At 44.3% G+C, this 26,059-nt stretch overlaps 1 protein-coding gene across 3 annotated transcripts in view; it reads left to right on the plus strand.

Moving 5' to 3' along the window:
• LOC137524724 (tRNA N6-adenosine threonylcarbamoyltransferase, mitochondrial-like) overlaps positions 1-26,059 on the plus strand; it is a 301,894-nt gene that overhangs the window by 77,320 nt on the left and 198,515 nt on the right. For 2 of the 3 annotated variants that reach the window (XM_068244913.1, XM_068244911.1), the window contains exons 2-3: positions 6,423-6,671; positions 18,255-18,642. In XM_068244913.1, coding sequence (XP_068101014.1) covers positions 6,445-6,671; positions 18,255-18,642 — 615 coding nt within the window. In that variant the 5' untranslated portion in view covers positions 6,423-6,444. Of the gene's footprint in view, positions 1-4,427; positions 4,507-6,422; positions 6,672-18,254; positions 18,643-26,059 lie in introns of all 3 variants that reach the window. The other variant, XM_068244912.1, reaches the window with a different exon arrangement.

A 26,059-nucleotide genomic window follows, 5' to 3' on the forward strand; every position in this document is an offset into this window, starting at 1 on the left:
ACTGATACCCATCAGATTAGACCCCTATCTGCCCCTAGGGCACCCAATCACCCACCCACGCCCTCAGAACGCCCTCAGACCCCAGCCCTGATCACCTCGCTAGTGCATTGCTTGCATCTATTTCCACCCTCTAATTACACCTTGAGACACCCATCAATCACCTCCTGTCACCACCTGTCACACCCTAGCACACCTACCCATCAGATCAGGCCCTAATTTGCCCCGTGTGGGCTCTTGATCACTTGGCCAAACCCTCAGACCCCCTTCGGATCACCTCCCCAGTGCATTGATTGCATCTATTTTTCCCTCTAACCACCCCCTGAGACACCCATCAATCACCTCCTGTCACTACCTAGCACTCCTATCCATCAGATCAGGCCCAATACAACCTGTCATCTAAGAGGCCACCCTGCTTATGACCGGTTCCACAAAATTTGCCCCCTCATAGACCACCTGTCATCAAAATTTGCAGATGCTTATACCCCTGAACAGTCATTTTGAGAAATTTGGTTTCCAGACTATTCACGGTTTTGGGCCCGTAAAATGCCAGGGCAGTATAGGAACCCCACAAGTGACCCCATTTTAGAAAAAAGACACCCCAAGGTATTTTGTTAGGTGTATGACGAGTTCATAGAAGATTTTATTTTTTGTCAACAGTTAGCGGAAATTGATTTTTGTTTTTTTCACAAAGTGTCATTTTTCACTAACTTGTGACAAAAAATAAAATCTTCTATGAACTCACCATACACCTAACGGAATACTTTGGGGTGTCTTCTGTCTAAAATGGGGTCACTTGTGGGGTTCCTATACTGCCCTGGCATTTTAGGGGCCCTAAACCGTGAGGAGTAGTCTAGAAAACAAATGCCTCAAAATGACCTGTGAATAGGACGTTGGGCCCCTTAGCGCACCTAGGCTGCAAAAAAGTGTCACATGTGGTATCGCCGTACTCAGGAGAAGTAGTATAATGTGTTTTGTGGTGTATTTTTACACATACCCATGCTGGGTGGGAGAAATCTCTCTGTAAATGGACAATTGTGTTTAAAAAAAATCAAAAATGTTTCATTTACAGAGATATTTCTCCCACCCAGCATGGTTATATGTAAAAATACGCCACAAAACACATTATACTACTTCTCCTGAGTACGGCGATACCACATGTGTGACACTTTTTTGCACCCTAACTGCGCTAAGGGGCCCAAAGTCCAATGAGTACCTGTAGGATTTCAAGGGTCATTTTGCGGCATTTGGTTTCCAGACTACTCCTCACGGTTTAGGGCCCCTAAAATTCTAGGGCAGTATAGGAACCCCACAAGTGACCCCATTTTAGAAAGAAGACACCCCAAGGTATTCTGTTAGGTGTATGATGAGTTCATAGAAGATTTTATTTTTTGTCACAAGTTAGCGGAAATTGATTTTTTTTTTTCACAAAGTGTCATTTTCCGCTAACTTGTGACAAAAAAAAAAATCTTCTATGAACTCACCATACTCCTAACAGAATACCTTGGGGTGTCTTCTTTCTAAAATGGGGTCACTTGTAGGGTTCCTATACTGCCCTGGCATTTTAGGGGCCCTAAACCGTGAGGAGTAGTCTAGAATCCAAATGCCTCAAAATTACCTGTGAATAGGACGTTATGCCCCTTAGCGCACCTAGGTTGCAAAAAAAGTGTCACACGTGGTATCGCCGTACTCAGAAGAAGTAGTACAATGTGTTTTGGGGTGTATTTTTATACATACCCATGCTGGGTGGGAGAAATGGACAATTGTGTGTAAAAAAAAATCAAACAATTGTCATTTACAGAGATATTTCTCCCACCCAGCATCTGTATGTGTAAAAATACACCACAAAACACATTATACTACTTCTCCTGAGTACGGCGGTACCACATGTGTGGCACTTTTTTGCACCCTAACTGCGCTAAGGGGCCCAAAGTCCAATGAGTACCTTTAGGATTTCACAGGTCATTTTGCGACTACTCCTCACGGTTTAGGGCCCCTAAAATGCCAGGGCAGTATAGGAACCCCACAAATTACCCCATTTTAGAAAGAAGACACTCAAAGGTATTCCGTTAGGTGTATGGTGAGTTCATAGAATATTTTATTTTTTGTCACAAGTTAGCGGAAAATGACACTTTGTGAAAAAACACAATTAAAATCAATTTCTGCTAACTTGTGACAAAAAAAAAAATCTTCTATGAACTCACCATACTCCTAACGGAATACCTTGGGGTGTCTTCTTTCTAAAATGGGGTCATTTGTGGGGTTCCTATACTGCCCTGGCATTTTAGGGGCCCTAAACCGTGAGGAGTAGTCGCAAAATGACCTGTGAAATCCTAAAGGTACTCATTGGACTTTGGGCCCCTTAGCGCAGTTAGGGTGCAAAAAAGTGCCACACGTGGTATCGCCATACTCAGGAGAAGTAGTATAATGTGTTTCGGGGTGTATTTTTACACATACCCATGCTGAGTGGGAGAAATATCTCTGTAAATAGACAATTGTGTGTAAAAAAAAATAAAAAATTGTCATTTACGGAGATATTTCTCCCACCCAGCATGGGTATGTGTAAAATAAACCCCAAAACACATTATACTACTTCTCCTGAGTACGGCAATACCACATGTGTGGCACTTTTTTGCAGCCTAACTGCGCTAAGGGGCCCAAAGTCCAATGAGCATCTTTAGGCTTTACAGGGGTGCTTACAATTAGGCACCCCCCAAAATGCCAGGACAGTGAACACACCCCACAAATGACCCCATTTTGGAAAGTAGACCAAGGTATTCAGAGAGGAGCATAGTTCGTCCGTGGCAGATTTCATTTTTTTTGTCGCAAGTTAGAAGAAATGGAAACTTTTTTTTTTTTTTTTTTGTCACAAAGTGTCATTTTCCGCTAACTTGTGACAAAAAATAAAATCTTCTATGAACTCACCATGCCTCTCAGTGAATACTTTGGGATGTCTTCTTTCCAAAATGGGGTCATTTTGGGGGTATTTATACTATCCTGGAATTTTAGCACCTCATGAAACATGACAGGTGGTTAGAAAAGGCAGAGATGCTTCAGAATGGGAAAATTCACTTTTGGCACCATAGTTTGTAAACGCTATAACTTTTACCCAATCCAATAAATATACACTGAATTTTTTTTTTTATCAAAGACATGTAGCAGAATAACTTTTGCGCTCAAATGTATAGAAAATTTTACTTTATTTGAAATATTTCAGCACAGAAAGTTGAAAAAGACATTTTTTTTTACAAAATTCATGTCTTTTTTGATGAATATAATAAAAACTAAAACTCGCAGCAGCAATCAAATAGCACCAAAAGAAAGCTGCATTAGTGACAAGAAAAGGAGGTAAAATTCATTTAGGTGGTAGGTTGTATGACCGAGCAATAAACAGTGAAAGCTGCAGTGGTCTGAATGGAAAAAAAGTGCCTGGTCCTTAACCTTCCTGGCGGTAACCCCGAACGTAGTTCTGGGTAAGCCGCGCAGGAGGTTTTCTCCGGCCCTGCTGGGCCGATTTGCTTAATTTTTTTTTTGCTGGACGCAGCTAGCACTTTGCTAACTGCGCCAGCACACTGATCGCCGCCGCCCCGCGCCCGATCGCCGCTATACGTTGCGGCGCGCGCCCCAGACCCCGTGCGCTGCCTGGCCAATCAGTGCCAGGCAGCGCCGAGGGGTGGATCGGGACTCCCAATGACGTCGCTGACGGGGGAAGCCCTCTTTCAACGGGATTTCCTGATCGAAGCGGGCGGGGGGATGCCGCTGAGCAGCGGCTATCATGTAGCGAGCCCTGGGCTCGCTACATGATTTAAAAAAAAAAAAAAAAAAAACTGCCGCGCTGCCTCCTGGCGGAATTTTTCATACCGCCAGGAGGGTTAAGGGGCGAAAAGACTGTGGTCCTCAAGTGGTTAAAGGAGTCATCAGGGCAAATCGAGTAAAATGAGTGGTACTTACCGGGGGCTTCCTCCAGCCCCAAGCTCCCAGGACCTCCCTCGCCGCAGCTCTGCCCGCAGCCGTTCGCCGGAGGGCCGGAGCGGACGGCGCAGGCGCAGTAGTTCTGCACCTGCGCAGTCCACTACAACCCACCTGGCGGTGATTGACAGCGCCGATCGCACAGGCGCAGTACAGAGCGACCTCCAGGTCGCTCTGACGTCATCGCCGGGGACCGGGTCGGAGCTCCAGCGAACGGCTGCGGGCAGAGCTGTGGCGAGGGAGGTCCTGGGAGCTTGGGGCTGGAGGAAGCCCCCAGTAAGTACCACTCATTTTACTCGATTTGCCCTGATGACTCCTTTAAGCACTACTTTAAGCTAAAAATAGACAAAGTTAATATGGTGGAGCTCCAAATTAAACTTTTTTTAAATGATGAGATGGAGCAGAGCTAATGACTGTGACAGAATGTGGTTACCCTCCAATTCCTGTTTTCTTTCCCGCAGTTTACCACTCAGCCTCAGACCCTGAGGGAATCCTGAAGGCATTCACCACTGAAGGCAAAGTAACCTTTTGGATTGCTTGGTGAGTCCACATACAATCCAATTTCGATTGTATGTACAATCGATTCAATCCGTGGTCTTATATAGAGACCAGGTCGCTGCCACCAATTCGCAATTTAGTGTGCGAATGCACAAAGTTTAACTAGCTAATTCCTGTAGGAAAAGGGGTTAATTCAACAACCTTTCTAAACATAGAAAAAATAACAATATTAATATCAAAATGGTTATGGTATCGTTCTCTCAGGAAACGTAAACCTTTACAGAGCTTTCAGAACAAGCACTTAGACAAACAATTTTTTTAATGGTTTATTTTAATTAAGTAATGCATAACTAAATATAGCAATTCAAAAATCGATACAGTAAAATAATGATTAAAAGTGAAAATAACTGAATATATTGTCATGAGCAGTCTTTGGGTCAAATGACAGTGTCCTTTGTGATAATAATAAGTCCAAACAAAAAATATTATTATTAACTATGATAAGTCCATGGATAAAACAGCCAACCCGTGATGGTATATGGTTGGCTCGAGAGTCTCCCTCACAGCCTGTGGTTTTAACCCTTTCTCTGAGGGTGGAGATTGTAAAAGGAGATTTATTTTATTATTTAGTTATTGTACTTATAAAGCGCCAACATATTACGCAGCGCTGAGATGGGCTGTGTCTGCTACAGGACCCTTCTCCACGCCTTTGTCATGACAGGCAGAAAAGAATATGAAATATCTGAAATGGTCATATCTCAGCGTCAGTTGATCGGAACCCGCAGAAAATGATACATGCATATTCCTGGCATTCTCTGTTTTAATTAGAATAAAAAAACAGGTACATTGAGATATTCCATTTCTGAGCACCCTGGAACTTGGTGTAGGAAGATGCTAGACACACTGGATGGTTTAGCAACCCTGAACTCCTATCTGATAATTCTCTGATAATTTTGACATGGCTAGCCTCAACGTAAAACTGATTAATTTAGTATAATGACTATTATTTTATCCCAAGGTGAATTAAGTCATTTTCCATACTGCAGGAATGTGCACAGGGTCTGGTGACTGATGAATTTATGAGGGGTATCTTGTTTCTAGCCCCTGTCCTTATCAAGGTCCCTTAAAATAAAATGGGGAATCTGCTTGGAGGAGTTTTATTGCACCCTCTCATGGGAAGAATAAGCAAACAATCACACCCCCCAGGGCAGAGGCTGTGGGCTGAAAGCTGAAAGAGGAACACTGGTTTCTAAAGACCAGGCTAGTGAATTTAAAGGGGCACTCCAGATCATATTTTGTGCGCATTTTCATGTGATTGCACGGATGCTCGCAGGCAAGAGTGTGATAATGACCTTTTGAACTTCCTTTCAGGAAAAAACAAACAAGAAACAGTGAGAGACAGGTTGAAAATAAGTGCTTCAGAAAACAGCGCTATAGCTGATCGGTTAGAGAGCTCAGAGAAGCTCTTTTGCATAGGTAACAAGTGAAGTTTTTAAAGGAAACCTTATCTGAGAGGGCTATGGATGTTTTCTTTTAAACAATACCGGTTGCTTGGCAGCCCTGCTGGTCTATATGGCTGCAGTATAAGCTTAATCACACACCTAAAACAAGCATGCAGAAAATCCAGTCTGACTTCAGTCAGAGCACCTGATCTGCATGCGTGTTGAGGGGCTGTGGCTAAAAGTATTAGAGACACAGGATCAGCAGAAGAGTCAGGCAACTGGTATTATATTAAAAGGAAAATTTCACATCCCTCTCAGTTTAGGTTCCCTTTAACTCTTCCTGTACTGGAAACAATATGAGACTCATACGTTTGCTACTAATGTTGTATTTCTTAGCTGTACTACACATACAAATCATTATATCATAAGTTTATTTTCACTTCAGATTCCCTTTAATAAATCATACATTTGCTGTGTAAGTAGATTGCTAATACCATTTTTTTTTTACTTTTATAGGTTTGCAGTTGTTGACACAGGAATGAATCTTCACAATAAACGTTGGCTTGATTCAGTTTCAATATGCACAAGATTTAGATCTTTTCAAGCAAATGTGAAAGGTCTTGTATTTTTACACTCCATAATGAAATACTCCAGAGTAGTTCTGGGTATAGAAACAAGCTGTGATGAAACTGGGGCTGCGGTTGTGGATGAGAATGGCAAAATCCTTGGAGATGCCTTACTGTCTCAGAAAGAAGTTCATTTGAAGTAAGTAGTATGGGTGCTTTTGCTCTTCTATTGAGATCAGAGGACCTATGATAAATTACTATTGTAAAGTGAAATGGGAGTGCACACTCGAATGCACAAACAGCGGTTGGTAAACGCCTCACCTTAGCCATTTGCTGATGTACCCATATGGGATAATCAGCTTGCTCGCTTTGTCCTACTCTGTCAAGGAATGCAGACTGGACCAGGATGGTGGATTGGGAGACGTTCTCCTCCTCTTAAACTTCCGTTTTGGACACCAAAGGCTGTGTAACCGCAACGAGCATAAACCGGTTATGGTACCTGAGAAAGTTAGTACAGTAGGATGCAAGAGTTTGGGCAACCTTGTTAAACGTCATGATTTTCCTGTATAAATCGTTGGTTGTTACGATAAAAAATGTCAGTTATATATATATATCACATAGGAGACACGCACAGTGATATTTGAGAAGTGAAATTAAGTTTATTGGATTTACAGAAAGTGTGCAATAATTGTTTAAAAAAAATTAGGCAGGTTCATAAATTTGGGCTCCACAAAAAAAGAAATGAAATCAATATTTAGTAGATCCTCCTTTTGCAGAAATTACAGCCTCTAAACGCTTCCTGCAGGTTCCAATGAGAGTGTGGATTCTGGTTGAAGGTATTTTGGACCATTCCACTTTACAAAACATCTCTAGTTCATTCAGGTTTTATGGCTTCTGAGCATGGACAGCTCTCTTTAACTCACACCACAGATTTTCAATTATATTCAGGTCTGGGGACTGAGACGGCCATTCCAGAACGTTGCACTTGTTCCTCTGCATGAATTCCTTAGTGGATTTTGAGACGTGTTTAGGGTAGTTGTCTTGTTAAAAGATCCAGCCCCGGCACATCTTCAGCTTTGTCACTGACTCCTGGACATTGGGCTCCATAATCTGCTAATACTGAGTGGAATCCATGCATCCCTCAACTTTGACAAGATTCCCAGTCCCTGCACTGGCCACACAGCCCCACAGCATGATGGAACCACCACCATATTTTACTGTAGGTAGCAGGTGTTTTTCTTGGAATGCTGTGGTGTTTTTCCTCTATGCATAACGCCCCTTGTTATGCCCAAATAACTCAATTTTAGTTTCATCAGTTCACAGCACCTTATTCCAAAATGAAGCTGGTTTGTTCAAATGGGCTTTAGCATACCTCAAGCAGCTCTGTTTGTGCTGTGGGCGGAGAAAAGGCTTCTTGAAGTTCTACACTCTCGCATACAGCTTCTCCTTGTGTAAAGTGCGCCGAATGGTTGAACGATCCACAGTGACTCCATCTGCAGCAAGATGATGTTGTAGGTCTTTGGTGCTGGTCTGTGGGTTGACTCTGACTGTTCTCACGATTTGTCACTTCTGTTTATCCAAGATTTTTCTTGGTCTGCCACTTCGAGCCTTAATTTGAACTGAGCCTGTGGTCTTCCATGTCCTGAATATGTTCCTAACTGTGGAGACAGACAGCTGAAATCTCTGAGACAGCTTTTTGTATCCTTCCCCTAAACCATGATGGTGAACAATCTTTGTCTTCAGGTCATTTGAGAGTTGTTTTGAGACCCCCATGTTGCTACTCTTCAGAGAAGATTAAAAGAGGGGGAAACTTACAGTTGAGCTCCTTAAATACTCTTCCCCATAATTGAATTCACCTGTGTATTTAGGTCAGGGGTCGCTGAGCTTACCAAACTAATTTGAGTTCCAATAATTAGTTCTAAAGGTTTTGGAATCAATAAAATGACAACAGTGCCCACATTTATACACCTGCCTAATTTTATTTAAACAATTATTGTGCACTTTCTGTAAATCCAATGAACTTCATTTCACTTCTCAAATATCACTGTGTGTGTCTCCTATATGATATATTTAACTGACTTTTTTTTATCATACCAACCAACGATTTATACAGGAAAATCATGACGATTAACAAGGTTGTCCAAACTTTCGCATCCCACTGTATGTTTGAGTTTGTATGGACAGAGTTCCATAAGTTACAGTATCATTCAATGTAGAAGGAAGGAGGTTGTCTGCCCTTATCCACAAAGACTGATTTATTGCTGGATGTATCTAGAAGTCCATAGGAATCACATGACTGACATGTTTCAGACGTCTAGTCCTGGATGTCCGCAAGGTTTCTGAAACTAAACAGGGACAAAGCGGAATTTATGATTTTCCCATCCCGGCCATCGTTGACCCTCCCAGATGTGCATGTCACTGTTAACCACACTACCATTCGCCCTACCTCTCAAGCCCGCTGTCTGGGTTTCAGCCTGGACTCGGTACTCTCTGTCACCCCCCACATCCAAAACTTCATTAAGTACTACAACTTCCACCTCCGCAACATCTGCAAAATCCACCCTTTCCTGACCGTTGTCACCACCAAACTCCTCATCCATGCCCTCATGATTACCCACCTCATCTACTGCATTGCCCTTCTGTCTAGTAATCCTATCATGCGAATTGTCCCGCTGCAGTCCTTCATGAATGTGACAGCAAGAATCATCCACTCCTCCCATAATTCCACCACGTCGGCTCCTCTCTGTGAATCCCTCCACTGGCTTTCTATCCAGTCCAGAATCGGATTGAAGATTCTGTGTCTGGCCTACAAATCTGTTTACAAAACCTGCCTGACCTACATTTCCGATCTTACTCAGAGGTACACACCTAGCCGCTCACTCCGCTCCTCCAATGAACTTTGTGGGACCACCCCCCGCATCACCCAGTCCCATGCACGCCTCCAAGACTTCTCAAGAGCTGCTCTAACACTATGGAACTCCCTACCACCCCCCATTAGGGTTTCCCGCTCCTTCAACATCTTCAAGAAGGTCCTCAAAACTCACCTTTTCATCCTGGTCTATACTCCCCCCAACTGGTGCTCTAAACTGGCAGTTGAACACTGAACCCTGGTCCTCTACCTTTCATGTCCCTACCTCTCCCTCTAGATTGTAATCCTTCGGCGGGGTCCTCCTTCTTGTGTTTCCTACCTGGTCACACACCTCCATCAACGTACACCCATCCTATGGATCTGAGTGAACTTAACTTGCCTAATCTTCATGCACCCATCCAGTGACCTTGCATTTCCTGTGTTTATACTGTGCGGTGTGATTTGGTTTGGTATTATTATTATTATTATTGATTTATAAAGCGCCAACATATTCTGTGGCGCTGTACAAAGTAAGAAACAAACATGGGGTACATAATAATACAGACAATGGTGTACACTAATACAAGATACATAATTAGATACATAATACAAAAAATGATACAAAATACAAATTATAGAATTGGTAATGACAGTGATAAAATTAACATGATGAATACAATGTATAATGGTTACCAAGACATAAAAGGGGAGAGAGAGCACGTATTTCTGTATTGTCTTATTGCTGTATGTCACCCCTAAATATTGTCTGTAACCATCAGGGGCGTTCCTAGGAGATCGGGGGCACCTGTGGGCACTAGGTGGGTGTGGCCATGCAGTGAGTGGGCATGGCCTTGGGTGGGGCCAAATGTACATGAACTTAACAGCGGTGTAAGCTAAAGATAACGGGCCTGCCCATCGAAATATTGGATGGAGCCCCCTGTCCTTTTATTTAGATAATTTACAATCAGTATAGGCATAGATCAAAGATGTATACGCTCATACAATTGTGATTGGTCAATCACTGACCAATTTTTCCACCCCCAAGCAGTAAGTGGGCCAACAGACAATGAATTTGATGAACAAAAAGCTAAAATTGGCTAATCAAAATTGTATGTGTGTACCAGGCTTTACAGCTAATACTGTACATACTGAAAGTAGCAGGGATCAGCATACAAGACAGCTGGTTTACAATCAGTAAAGGCACAGAGTAACACCTTATACTGTACACACTGGAGGTAGATCAGCACACAGTGCAAGCTAAAAAAAAGTAGGTTTAATGCTATTGTCTCATATGATGATGATTCAGCTTTTCCCATAGTCTCGCAGTTAGCAATCATGTGACCCCCAACAAGACAAATTCAGCAATCGTGAGGCCCCTATCAAGACAAATTCAGTAATCATGAGGCCCCCCAACAAGATAAATTCAGCAATCATGAGGCCCCCAACATGACAAATTCAGCAATCGTAAGGCCCCCTACAAGACAAATTCAGCAATCATTAGGCCCCCAACAAATCATGAGGCCCCCCAACAAGACAAATTCAGCAATCATGAGGCCCCCAACAAGACAAATTCAGCACTCTTGAGGCTCCCAACAAATCATGAGGCCCCCAACAAGACAAATTCAGCAGTCATGAGGCACATAAATAGACAGCATTTCACATAACTAGGCAGAATGCCCCCTTAATATGGTAGACACCTCTCAACTGACTTCTGAATTCTCCTCTACTGGCTGCTGTGCCTGGCAATACTGGTTTTGGCTGGATTGGGGATGATGTGTGGGCTGAAAGGCCTGGCAGTGGTGCTGTGGCCGTGTTGGCTGGCGGTGATGCTGTGGCCAATGCTGTGGCTGGGTTGGCTAGCGGTGATGCTGTGACCTGGTTGGCGCTAATGCTGGGCTGTGCTTGGCTAGTTGAAGTAAATGCTGGCCTGACTGGTGGTGATGCTGTGCCCTTTTTGACAGTGATTCTGGGCTGGTTGGCTGGTGGTGATGCTGGGCTGGCTGGCCTGGATAGTTTAGGTAGTGACAGGTGCCCCCTAGTTAAGGTAGCGCCAGGAATCCCCCAGTTTAGGTAGTGTGACAGGGACCCCCAGGTAAGGTAGTGAGTGACAGGTGCCCCCCAGGTTAGGTAGTGAGTGACAGGGACCCTCCAGGTTAGGTAGTGAGTGACAGGGACCCCCAGGTTAGGTAGTGAGTGACAGGGACCCCCCAGTTTAGGTAGTGAGTGACAGGGGACCCCCAGGTTAGGTAGTGGGTGACAGGTGACCCCCAGGTTAGGTAGTGAGTAACTGCCGACCCCCAGGTTAGGTAGTGAGTGACAGGTGAACCCCAGGTTAGGTAGTGAGTGACAGGCGACCCCCAGGTTAGGTAGTGAGTGACAGGCGACCCCCAGGTTAAGTAGTGACAGGGACCCCCCAGGTTTGGTAGTGAGTGACAGCAGGCGCCCCCCAGGTTACGTAGTGAGTTACAGCGACCCCCAGGTTATGTAGTGAGTGACAGGGAACCCCAGGTTAGGTAGTGAGTGACAGGGACCCCCAGGTTAGGTAGTGAGTGACGGGGACCCCCAGGTTAGGTAGTGAGTGAGAGGCGGCGACCCCCAGGTTAGGTAGTGACAGGGACCCCCAGTTAGGTAGTGACAGGTACTCACCTCCCAGCAGCAGCGTCAGACCTCAGGATCAGCCGGCGACCCGACCAGTTAGAGCGGGCGCACGGACGCACCACGCTCTATATGCGGAAGTGATGTCACTTGCGCAAATCAGTGCGGTGTGCTAGGTCTTAGTGGCCGCACTAGTGGTCGCCGGCTGATCAAGGTCTGGCGACGGCCAGCGGGGAGCAGCAGGTCACCCCTGCAAATAGATTGGGGGCACACACTGACATGTTGGGGGCACAGGCCCCCCTAAAATAGGGCTAGTGACGCTGCTGGTCCCCAGAACGAATGTCCAACGCTGCATAATATGTTGGCACTTTATAAATACAATAAATAAATCCATAAATAACCACAGCTGATTCACAATGGCATTTAAAACACGTGTGTGTGTGTGTGTGTGTGTGTGTGTGTGTGTGTGTGTGTGTGTGTGTGTGTGTGCGTGCGTGCGTGCGTGCGTGCGTGCGTGCGTGCGTGTGTGTGTAGCTGGGATCCCACCCACCATCACACCCACAAAAGGGCAGCCCACCAAGGATGACTGGAATCCTGATGTTTAAAGACTCCAGATATATATTACTGAACTGAGCGCGCTGAAGATGGCAGCCTCACCTTTTACCTGCTCCACACTTTGTCTCGGCTCTGGGAAGCATTAATCACATATATCAACAGAAGGAACAAAAATACTTAGAGATTCTGCACCATGAAATTTCTGGCTACGACTGGAACCTTCTGGGTATCGTGGAAGTTTATGGATGGCTAAGTTACAAGATGGATTGTACTCACCATGAAAGTCCTGTGTAGCTGACCTTGGTTTTGGAGTCCTGCATGGGAAGCTGATAACCCACACAAACAAACAAAAGCATTCTCTACTCCTACAAGGACACACAATGGAATAGGATTTCTCCACCAGGATACTCAAATGGATCATGCTCAAAATGGGAGACTGTTAGCAGTGGGGTCCCACAGAGGTCTGTACTGGGTCCAGTGCTCTTCAATTTATTTATTAATGACCTAGTAGATTCAGTAGTGAGTTTCCCTCCTATTCCACTCTCTAGGAGTCTCAGAAACAAACCTGGATGCCACACTGAGTCAAAAGCTTTTTAAAGTCCACAAAGCAGGCAAATATGTTTCCCTTTCTTTGTCTGTGTACATGGTGTTTTATAAGGGTGTGCAGGGTGTAGATGTGGTCGGTGGTGTGATGGTTTGGCATAAAACCTGCTTGGCTCTTACTGATAACATTGTGCTGTGTGAGAAAGGTGAGGATTCTCTCATTCAGGATGCTGCTTTCCCAGTGTGCTGCTCACACACATGCCTCTGTAGTTGGCTGGGTCATAGCGATCTCCACTCTTGTAAATGGGAGTTATGAGTCCTTCATTCCAGACTTCAGGGAAGTAACCGTCGTACAGGACCAGGTTGAATAGTTTCCATATTGCAGCATGGATTTCTGGGGTGCCAGATCTGATCATTTCTGATAGGATTCCATCTGTGCCACTAGCTTTTTTTTGCCTTGCATGGATTTTATCTTCTCTTTTATTTCCTCCAGTGTGAAAGGTGTGTCAAGTGGGTTTTGAAAATCTTTCACTTTCTCCTCCAGGTTCTTTAATTTGCTGAATATTTGTGCTTGTTCTGGGCTGAGTTCTTTTATAGCAATATCTCTGTATAGGTCTTTGAAGTATTGTAGCCAGGCTTGGCCATTTTGGATGTGTTGATTATTTTGTTTGAGTTTTTTGCCAATTTATTTCCAGGTCTCCCAAAAGGAGTTGTCTTGCAGGAGTTGGAGTCTATTTTGGACGTGGTTTTGTTTTTTCTTTTTAATGGTCGCTTTATATTGGCGTTGTGCGGCGTCATGTGCTGTCCTCAATTCTATGTTGTTTGGATGTCTGTGTTTTTTGTTTGATATGGCTCGTAGGTTGTTTCTTAGTGACTTGCATTCACTGTCGAAACATTTGTTTCAGTTTTTCTTTGATGGTCTCTTTTGGGCAATCCTTCTTATGTTGGCCATTTCTGCAATGGTGTGTAATATCTGGTTGAAGTAATACAATACAATACAATAACATTTCTATAGCGCTTTTCTCCCATAGGACTCAAAGCGCTTAGGCTCTCTCAGATTCAGTAGTTAGTAGGATGAAGTATTCACACAACAAAAGTTATATTTCTGCAAATGCCAGACTGAACAGGTGGGTTTTCAGTCTGGATTTAAACACATCCAGGGATGGGGCTGTCCTGATCTGTTGAGGTAAGGAGTTCCAAAACATAGGGGCAGCATGACAGAAGGCTCTGGGACCAAAAGTTTCCAAGTGGACTCTGGGTATGACTAGATTAAATTAGAACCTGTGGATCTGAGAATGCGGGGATTGCTACGCAGCTGTAACATATCTTTCAAGTATCCAGGGCCTAGATTATTCAGGGATTTAAATGTCAGTAGGCCGATCTTGAATAGGACCCTCCATTCTATAGGTAGCCAGTGAAGGGAATGCAGGACTGGCATTATGTGGCAGTGACGGGGTTGGTTGGTTAGCAGTCTGGCAGCAGTATTCTGTATCAGCTGTAGGCGGTACAAGACCTTTTTTGGAAGGCCAGTGTAGAGAGCATTGCAGTAGTCCAGTCGGGATGTGATGAAGGCGTGGACTAAGGTTGGCAGATCTTCTGGGGGTATGAGGTGCTTGATTTTTGCAATGTTCTTCAGGTGAAAATAGGATGATTTCACCACCGCAGAGATTTGAGTTCTGAAGTTTAAATCCCCATCAATTAGAACTCCCAGGCTACGCACATGATCAGAGCTGCGTAGATCCGTGCCTCCTATTCCCAGTGGTGAAGACTGCAAGTTAAGTTGTTTTGTTATCATGCTCTGCCCTCCAATCAGAAGGACTTCAGTTTTGTCTGCATTTAGTTTCAGCCAGTTGTCATTCATCCATTGCTGTAGTTCACGTAAGCAGGCGTAAGTACTTTGCTGCTTGCTACACACCTTGTTGATCAGGGTTGTAGGTATATGTTTGATAGTCCAGAAGTAGCTGTACTACTTCTGGTCTGTTGAGAGTCTCCTTGTACTTTATGGTTGATTCTCTGGACCATTTAAAAGTGGGTGGTAGGTTACACAGGCTTACTGGATGTTGTTCTACAGAGTGTTTGCTTGAAGAATTGATGGATAGTAGGATTTGGTTTTGGTCTGGCAGATCTGATTGTGGGGTGACGACATGAGAGCACGGATACTTGCAGGGTCCATGTCACTGATGGCACAGTCCACCACACTACTATCTACATGGGAGATTAGTGTATATCTCCCCTTGGTCCGGCCATTAAGGATGTGAAGTCCTAGACCTTTGCAGAGGTTCAGCAGTTGTTTCCCATACTTATTGACTGTGCTGTCATAGCTGTTTCTATCTTTCTGTATGGTTTCAGGTTACTGGGTCTCAGGTCCAAATATATAGAAATTGCCATCTGAGGTGAGGTAGTCTTTTTCTGTTCCTGTTCTGGCATTTAGGTCACCGTAGATAAGTATTTTCCCCAAGGTTTGGAAGTGAGCAGCTTCCCTTTGTAGGACTTTGTAGCTCTCTGGATTAGAGTATGGTGATTCTGCTGGTGCCAATATATGCTGCACAGAGGTAAATGCCAGTCTGTGAGGAGATGATGGAGCTGCTTAACTTTAACCAGATGTGGCTGTTCCCTCTCTTCACTGGTTTGATGTATTCTTGGAGCTCCTCCTTATACCAGATTATAATCCCTCCTGAGCAGCGACCCTGCTTGATATGTTTATGTTTCTGGGCTGCGACAGTGAATTCCCGATAATCAATGGGTACTGATGACTCGTCCTCTGTCTGGGTCCATTTCTCTAGGAGGATCTGTATGTCCACCTTTCTTAGTCTTTCTTCAAAGTCTGGGTCATTTATTTTGGTCCCAAAAGCTGAAGCATTCAAACCTTGACTATTCCAGCTGCTAATTATGAAGGGTTTCATGTTGTGTTTGTTTTTGTTTACCTTGTAATGAGCCGTTTATAGGGCAGTCCGTTTTCCACAGTCCATCCTTCAGCATATTGTGTGTGGTGAGAAGCAGTTTTCTTAGTTCTCCTGCAATGTCAGTGCTCTGTGGTGTTATCTCTGTTGTAGGTCTTGTGGTGGGTGGGTTCTTCCTTTGTTGCCCTCTCTTGGGATTCACATTTAGGTTTATGGAGCGATTTATGTGGTGCGTTTTTGGGTTAGTCTGGCTTGCATTGGCTGGTACTGCAGCTGTCTGCGGTCTGGGCGCCAGGGGCCTGATAAGCACCAGGTCTTTAACACCACTTAACGACTGCCTAACGCCGATAGGCGTCAGCGGGTCGTTAGTGGTATAGCATGGAAACGGAAATCTAAAACTCAGACAGCAGGTATCAGCTGTCGTCAAGTCTTCCTTCTTCCATCTAAGAAATATAGCGAAAATCAAACACCTTATCCCAGCTGAAGACCTACCTGCCCTGGTTCATGCATTTGTATCCTCCCGCCTAGACTACTGCAACGCCCTGTTCATCGGATCTACAGATAAGGTTCTGCACCCCTTACAGCTAGTACAGAATGCTGCAACCAGACTCCTAGCCAATGCCCCCCACATCTCACACATCACCCCAGTACTGCAAACTCTTCACTGGTTGCCAGTAAAATGGAGAATCAATTGTAAGATCTGCCTGCTGACATTCAAGGCTCTAAACCACATAAGACCCAAATACATAGCGGATCTATTGGAACTTTATGCCCCTCGACTCACCCTCCGCTCTGCCAACAAGATGAAGCTGGTTATTCCCAGGATACACTTAACATTTGGTGCTCGGGCCTTTTCCTATGCAGCCCCTACTCTATGGAACTCGCTTCCACAATCAGTACGAGAGGCTCCTTCTCTGGACAGCTTTTTAAAAAAAAAGGCTAAAAACTCACCTCTTTTCCCTAGCCTTTGAGACTGCATAATGCAGGGTCACAGCACTTTGAGTCCCCAGGGAGAAAAGCGCTATAAAAATATTATTGTTATATTACAATTACAATAAAAAAAATAGTAATAAACAAAACTGCACTATGTGTTTAAAACCGTCAAAAAAAGAGATGAAACCTTTTAGACTGATACAAAACCGAGAGCAATGATATAAAGAAGGTGGTGTCAACATACAATAGGGATCCATACCCTTAGAGGTTGCTCAAGAGAGATGCAATAGGGGTCTTTCGCCTGGGCACAAGAGTCACACATGGCTTAAACAGCAGGTGGGATCTAGCTCTATTATTATTATTATTATTATTATTATTATTATTATTTAACATTCCTTGAACTAGTCTTTCACTTCTTCTTTATATCATAAATGTTTTTTATCATTTAAAGGATATCACAACCGAACGGTTGTGGTAAAATTGATTGCTGGACTGTGTAGGGGGTGATGAGAGCATACCTGCATTTCCTCCCGCCCCCCTCCGTCTGCCGCCGTTCATACTCTATACACTCCGGTGTGCGGCGACTTGCTTGACCTCTGCCCCGGACATACTGCGCCCTGTGTGCGCAGTATGTCCTTCCCCCTTCGTTTCTGGCCGGCGCATAGTGCCAGGCTCAGAAGCACGCTGTCCCCTTTTTGCTGCGTGTGCGCTCCATTACACCGAGCGTCACATGATTAGCACATAAAGTCACATAATGGACCCCCCAAGGAGAGACCCAGAGGGGACCTTGAACTCAGCCAGAACTCCTAACATCACGATTGTCCTGAAAATAAGAGGGCAGTGAACGAACTAGTGGTTTTTCATCCACAAACTTCCCAATCTTCTCCGTTGGGCTTCCCACCACCAAATCGATGGGTGTCCCCAGAGGGCTTGCGGCAGAGTTGTGAAATTTGGGCAAAAAGTATAGAGGGTGGGTATGCTATAAGTTGCAACATGCAAATAATTCCACTTTTTTTTTTTTTTTTTGCAATGACTTCTCTATCACCCTCCATCAACTATATCATTAACCCTGCCTACCATCACAGGAAACAGATTGCTCTGAAGTCTAATGCAGTTCTCTGTAAGACGGACACACACACACTCTCACACACCCACACACACCAATAAATTGATACAGGTAGTATTTCTGACGCAGAAAATCACAGTAATTAAGGTAACACATGCCATTCAGGGCAGTTTCTAGGCTAAATTTCACCCAGGGCAAGGGTGTAAACATTTTCGCTTCTTATTTTTAACTACAAAGGTACTACTAATAACATATAAATAATGTTTTGTGTGTCCTTTGTGACAGTCATTTGGACTACAGAGTAAGATTTTTTTTTTTCATTTTGCAATTGTTTCATTACAGGACAGGTGGCATAATTCCATCCGTTGCACAACAGCTTCACAAAGAGAATATTCATAGAGTTGTAAATGAAGCCATCCTTTCTAGTGGGATTTCACCAAGTTACCTTTCAGCCATTGCTACAACAGTGAAACCTGGGATCGCACTTTGCCTTGAGGCCGGCCTGACATATAGTTTAAACTTGGTTAAACAATATAAAAAACCTTTTATTCCTATTCACCACATGGAAGCACATGCTTTGACTATTCGTTTATTGCATCCTGTTGAGTTCCCATTCTTGGTACTATTGATTTCAGGAGGGCACTGCATCTTGGCATTGGCTCAAGGAATATCAGATTATTTACTGCTTGGACAGTCATTAGATGAAGCACCAGGTGTATCTTTGGACAAGGTATTTAAATTAATTAAAATGAATCCTTCTTTAATAACTGTCTTTAATCTATGAGGGCTAGTTCACAGTGCTCAGTTGTGTTGCAGAATAATTGTCATCTCTTTGCCCGTATAATTATATGGGCCGGTTCACAGTACTGTGCTGTAACGGATCCCGTTATTTTAACTGCTACATGTAGGCTTTCGCCTCAATTCATCAAACATTAACGTATTTGGTAATGTTGAAGACAGCTGATTTTTAGGAGCATTTAGGAAAGTGTCAATTTATCAAGGCTGTTACTGCATGGAAAGCTGAAATTACCAAGCAGTGAGGTAAATTACTGACTACAACACATCAGTAAATGTCAATTCATCAAGATTACAGCATGCGGTAAAGCCAAGAAACCTACTAGATAATTTAATGGCAGCTCTCCTCTGTCGGAAACAGTGTGGAGGAGCCGTGACTCAGACAAGCAGGGGTAAGCTATGGCTGACAGGAGCAGAAGCCAATAGAAACAGCCCCTTTCTCCTGCAAGTCCTGCTGATCTGACATTTATAGGTTGCAAAGGCTTTTCGGGAGGATCTAGCTTTTCTACACCCCCTTCCCCCCCAGGTAGCGAACATAGAAAATAATTCCACTTCAGACGTTTAACCTTTTAGGTTCCTGTTTGAAGATGCAGAGTAGCTAGTGAAGAAATCACTTAAGCAAGGCATATATAATGTCTCCTGGAAGTTCATCTAAGCTGTGGCAATTAGATAAAATGTTAAGAAAGACTAATGGACAGATTAAGAGCGAGCAGAGGCAGTATAAAAACAAGTACATTCTAAAGAAATGTGTGGATGCCTCTTACTATTGTAATGCCTTCACTGCACGGAACAGCTTATAACAACACTGAGACGCCCTACACTGCTGTGCTGTTACCAAACAGGTTTTGGGGGTCTAGAGTGAGCCATACACATATTACATCACCATTATCTGCATTCATGGTAACATGATGTCCCAATCCAGGCCTGGGCACTGGAGACTTACTAGGGCTTGGCCTAGTTTATCAAACAGTACCTCACATAAGTCTGGGACTTCTGGTGGAGATGCAGGCTCCCCAGGTATTTGATTAGGCTTATACTAGGCCACTAACTGTCCTGGGCCAATACCCAACAAAATGTTAGTGGGGATGGCATTCGTTACCTCAACTTCTCTTATTCCGCTGCCGACCCTTAGCTTGCCGGGCAATCTGTAACACTAGGTGTTTCAAGTCCCACCTCATAAGCCATATTAATCCATGCCATCCACTGATGAGGATCAACCAATCCGAAACAGTCTTTATGCATGTTGGATTAGTTTGACTCTCGAATATTAACAAGCTGACAGATCATTGCATTCCAGCAGCTCTAGAGGTGTGTTTAGCTGTCAGGGACAACAAAGAAATGATTTGCATATTCAGCAATGATGCACTGTGGGACACCTCAGAGCTCACTCCAACCTGAATAATTGAAAATAACTTCTGTTTTAAGAAGGCAATCTTCTGTCTCCGCACCTTACACACTCATATGAGTTCTGATTCACCATGAGCTTGCTGGGCAATCTGTAATTATGAATAAAATGTACAACAAATTCAAAGACACAAAGCGCCCGATCCAGTTCACTTTTCCTCCTAGGAGATCACTTATCATCTTCCTTATAAACCTTTTGCACCCTGCAATTGAAAAAGTACCAAAAAGTAAGTGAAAAAAGTACTGTCATAAGTATTTTCTTGCTTGCTGGTGGCCTAAAAGGCATTTTATTCATAATGGTAAAATATCACTGAGGAGAAAAATTAAGAGAAAAAGTGAATTGGATCGTGTCCAAAATCAATAACAAATTCCAAAACAGAAAAGGGTAAGTGAGCCATGCCCTTGCTAACTTACAATGTAAAGGAATAGGTTGGGGGAACAAGACAAGACAAGACAAATAACATTTATATCGCGCTTTTCTCCTGGCGGACTCAAAGCGCCAGAGCTGCAGCCACTAGGGCGCGCTCTATAGGCAGTAGCAGTGTTAGGGAGACTTGCCTAAGGTCTCCTACTGAATAGGTGCTGGCTTACTTAACAGGCAGAGCCGAGATTCGAACCCTGGTCTCCTGCGTCAGAGGCAGAGCCCTTAACCATTACACCATCCAGCCACATTACACCATCCAGCCACAAGAGGGGAGGTAGTATACAGTATGCATACCTAGGCAGTAGGTTATCTAGTAAGGAGTACAACTTTGCTAGAATCCGAAAGGGGAATAGAAAAAGTAAGTTTTGTAGCCCTTTAGTTAGTTAACTAATACATAAATGCTGTAAACATCATAAATCCTTTCCTATAATATTATGTGTTGATAGTTGTGATATTTAGCCATGCCCTGTCTATGACTATGCATTATAGTGTATTTTTGTCTTTGCATTCCTGATTGTTTGTTGTGCATGCAATTGCATGGCATTTGCATTATATTGTCTGAAGCACAGTATTTCACTGCCTCAGTGTCTGTGTTGCTGCAAACTGTGTTCAATCCCAGTTTCTCTGTTCAGGCTTGTAAAAGGAAGAAAGCAAATTGGACATAATGTCACACAAAACGCCAGAAATGGGCTGGACAAAGTTAGTGGCCCCCTTAACTTAACCCCCCTGGCGGTAATCCCGAACTGAGCTCAGGCTGAGATTCAGCTGCTTAGAGCGGTAAGCCCGAACTCAGTTCGGGCTGGCTAAAACTGCTGTGCGCTTTGTTTTTCCTGGGTCCTGCGCATGATCAGTGCTGGTCAGCTTCTCCCCCCGGCTGCCGGGATTCCCTATATCTTTATTCTTTTCCGGGGATCCACAGCGGCCGATCAGGACGGCAGAGCGGCGTTGTGGCGTGATGTTGGGTGGCGTGACATCTTTGGGGGGCGGGGAAAAAGTCTGCCCTGTGCGAAGGTAAAACGGAGAACTGTGCCCTGTCTGATCCCCCTCAAATCTATATACAGTTTAAATATATATGTATTTGTAAGTGTGTGTGTATGTATGTATAAGTGTGTGTGTGTGTGTGTGTATGTATGTATGTATGTACAGTATGTATGCAAAAGTATTCGGCCCCCTTGACGTTTTTCACATCTTGCTACATTACTGCCACAAACATGAATCAATTTTATTGGAATTCCCTGTGAAAGACCAATACAAAGTGGTGTACATGTGAGAAGTGGAACGAAAATCATACATGATTCCAAACATTTTTTACAAATCAATAACTGCAAAGTGGGGTGTGCGTAATTATTCAGCCCCCTGAGTCAATACTTTGTAGAACCACCTTTTGCTACAATTACAGCTGCCAGTCTTTTAGGGTATCTCTCTACTAGCTTTGCACATCTAGAGACTAAAACCCTTGCCCATTCTTCTTTGCAAAACAGCTCCAGCTCAGTCAGATTAGATGGACAGCGTTTGTGAACAGCAGTTTTTAGATCTTGCCACATATTCTCGATTGGATTTAGATCTGGACCTTGACTGGGCTATTCTAACACATAGATATGTTTTGTTTTAAACTATTCCATTGTTGCCCTGGCTTTATGCTTAGGGTCGTTGTCCTGCTGGAAGGTGAACCTCCGCCCCAGTCTCAAGTCTTTTGCAGACTCCAAGAAGTTTTCTTCCAAGATTGCCCTGTATTTGGCTCCATCCATCTTCCCATCAACTCTGACAAGCTTCCCTGTCCCTGCTGAAGAGAAGCACCCCCAAAGCATGATGCTGCCACCACCATATTTGACAGTGGGGATGGTGTGTTCAGAGTCATATGCAGTGTTAGTTTTCCGCCACATATAGTGCTTTGCATTTTGGCCAAAAAGTTCGATTTTGGTATCATCTGACCAGTGCACCTTCTTCCACATGTTTGCTGTGTTCCCCACATGGCTTGTGGTAAACTGCAAACGGGACTTCTTATGCTTTTCTGTTAACAATGGCTTTCTTCTTGCCACTCTTCCATAAAAGCAAACTTTGTGCAGTGCTCGACTAATAGATGTCCTATGGACAAATTCCCCCACCTGAGCTGTAGATCTCTGCAGCTTGTCCAGAGTCACCATGGGCCTCTTGACTGCATTTCTGATCAGCGCTCTCTTTGTTCGGCCTGTGAGTTTAGGTGGACGGTCTTGTCTTGGTAGGTTTACAGTTGTGCCATACTCCTTCCATTTCTGAATGATCGCTTGAACAGTTCTGCGTGGGATGTTCAAGGCTTTGGAAATCTTTTTGCAGCCTAAGCCTGCTTTAAATTTCTCAATAACTTTATCCCTGACCTATCTGGTGTGTTCTTTGGACTTTATGGTGTTGTTGCTCCCAATATTCTCTTAGACAACCTCTGAGGCCGTCACAGAGCAGCTGTATTTGTACTGACATTATATTACACAAAGGTGCACTCTATTTAACACTCATCAGGCAATGTCTATGGGCAACTGACTGCACTCAGACCAAAGGGGGCTGAATAATTATGCACACTCCACGTTGCAGTTATTGATTTGTAAAAAATGTTTGGAATCATGTATGATTTTCATTCCACTTCTCAATTGTGCACCACTTTGTATTGGTCTTTCACGTGGAATTCCAATAAAATTGTCTCATTTTTGTGGCAGTAATGTGACAAAATGTGGAAAACTTCAAGGGGGCCGAATACTTTTGCAAGCCACTGTGTGTGTATGTACAGTGGTGTGAAAAACTATTTGCCCCCTTCCTGATTTCTTATTCTTTTGCATGTTTGTCACACTTAAATGTTTCTGCTCATCAAAAACTGTTAACTGTTAGTCAAAGATAACATAATTGAACACAAAATGCAGTTTTAAATGATGGTTTTTATTATTTAGTGAGAAAAAAAAACTCCAAATCTACATGTCCCTGTGTGAAAAAGTGATTGCCCCCCTTGTTAAAAAAATAACTTAAAGAGAGTCTGAAGCGAGAATAGATCTCGCTTCAGACCTCATAGCTAGCAGGGGCATGCGTGCCCCTGCTAAAACGCCGCTATAGCGCCTCTTAACGGGGGTCCCTGTCCCCCCAAACCCCCTCCGTGCAGCGGGGGAGCGCTTCCTGGTTGGGGCAGGGCTAACCGCCGCAGCCCTGCCCCATGCGCGTCTGTCAGACGCGTATCTCCGCCTCTCCCCCGCCTCTCTCAGTCTTCCTTCACTGAGAGGGGCGGGGGAGAGGCGGCGATGCGCGTCTGATAGACGCGCTGGGAGGCAGGGCTGCAGCCGTTAGCCCTTGCCTCCAGGAAGGATATCTCCAGCGACCATTTTCCGACCAACATTTGCGGGGGGTGGGTTGGGGGTGAAGGGACCCCCGTTAAGCCGAGGGATAGCGGCGTTTTAGCAGGGGCACACGTGCCCCTGCTATATATAAGACCTGAAGCGAGATTTAGTCTCGCTTCAGTGTCTCTTTAACTGTGGTTTATCACAACCTGAGTTCAATTTCTGTAGTCACCCCCAGGCCTGATTACTGCCACACGTTTAATTTAAGAAATAACTTAAATAGGAGCTATCTGACACAGAGAAGTAGGCCAAAAGCACCTCAAAAGCTAGACATCATGCCAAGATCCAAAGAAATTCAGGAACAAATGAGAACAAAAGTACTGTAATTGAAATCTATCAGTCTGGTAAAGGTTATAAAGCCATTTCTAAAGCTTTGGGACTCCATGGAACCAAAGTGAGAGCCATTATCCACAAATAGCAAACACATGGAACAATGATGAACCTTCCCAGGAGTGGCCGGCCGACCAAAATTACCCCAAGAGCGCAGAGAAAACCCCAGGGCAACATCTAAAGAACTGCAGGCCTCACTTGCCTCAATTAAGGTCAGTGTTCACGACTCCACCATAAGAAAGAGACTGGGCAAAAACGGCCTGCATGGCAGATATCCAAGGCGCAAACCACTTTTAAGCAAAAAGAACATTAAAGGACTTACGAGCCCAAATAGTAAAAAAAAAGTTAAGTACCTTAATCATTTTTAAATGCACGGAGGACGCCGTCCGCGCCCTCCGTGCTGTTCCGCCGGGTCCCCGCAGTCTGATCGCCCCCCGTGCCGCTCCCGACCCCACGGACGGGGTCGGGCTCCCCTTCCTCTCCCAAGATGGCCGCCGGCCGCGGCTGCGCAGTCCGCATACGCGTTAGTGCGGCTGCGCAGCTCTAGGGCCTCCCCCCTCGATCCACGCACAGTAGCGTGGATCGAGGGGGGAGGCCCTAGAGCTGCGCAGCCGCACTAACGCGTATGCGGACTGCGCAGCCGCGGCCGGCTCCGGCGGCCATCTTGGGAGAGGAAGGGGAGCCCGACCCCGTCCGTGGGGTCGGGAGCGGCACGGGGGGCGATCAGACTGCGGGGACCCGGCGGAACAGCACGGAGGGCGCGGACGGCATCCTCCGTGCATTTAAGAATGATTAAGGTACTTAACTTTTTTTTACTATTTGGGCTCGTAAGTCCTTTTAAGGCTCGTCTCAATTGTGCTAAAAAACATCTCAATGATTGCCAAGACTTTTGGGAAAATACCTTGTGGACCGACGAGACAAAGGTTGAACTTTTTGGAAGGTGCATGTCCCGTTACATCTGGCGTAGAAGTAACACAGCATTTCAGAAAAAGAACATCATACCAACAGTAAAATATGGTGGTGGAAGTGTGATGTTCTGGGGTTGTTTTGCTGCTTCAGGGTCTGGAAGGCTTGCTGTGATAGATGGAACCATGAATTCTACTGTCTACCAAAAAATCCTGAAGGAGAATGTCCGGCCATCTGTTCGTCAACTCAAGCTGAAGCGATCTTTGGTGCTGCAGCAGGACAATGACCCAAAACACACCAGCAAATCCACCTCTGAATGGCTGAAGAAAAACAAAATGAAGACTTTGGAGTGGCCTAGTCAAAGTCCTGACCTGAATCCTTTTGAGATGTTGTGGCTTGACCTTAAAAAGGCGGTTCATGCTAGAAAACCCTCAAATAAAGCTGAATTACAACAATTCTGCAAAGATGAGTGGGCCAAAATTCCTCCAGAGCGCTGTAAAAGACTTGTTGCAAGCTATCGCAAACACTTGATTGCGGTTATTGCTGCTAAGGGTGACCCAACCAGTTATTAGGTTCAGGGGGCAATTTCTTTTTCACACAGGGCCATGTAGGTTTAGAGGTTTTTTTTTCTCACTAAATAATAAAAACCATCATTTAAAACTGCATTTTGTGTTCAATTATGTTATGTTTGACTAATAGTTAACGTTTTTTGATGCATACATACATACATACATATACACATATATATATATACACACACACACACACACACACGTATGTGTGTATATATATGTATGTATGTGTATATATATATTATTATTTAGTATTTATATAGCGCCAACATCTTCCGCAGCGCTGTACAGAGTATATATTGTCTTGTCTCTAACTGTCCCTTGAAGGAGCTCACAATTCAGTCCCTACCATAGTCATATGCT

Source organism: Hyperolius riggenbachi, chromosome 7 (assembly GCF_040937935.1).
Source record: "Hyperolius riggenbachi isolate aHypRig1 chromosome 7, aHypRig1.pri, whole genome shotgun sequence".
Taxonomy (NCBI): domain Eukaryota; kingdom Metazoa; phylum Chordata; class Amphibia; order Anura; family Hyperoliidae; genus Hyperolius; species Hyperolius riggenbachi.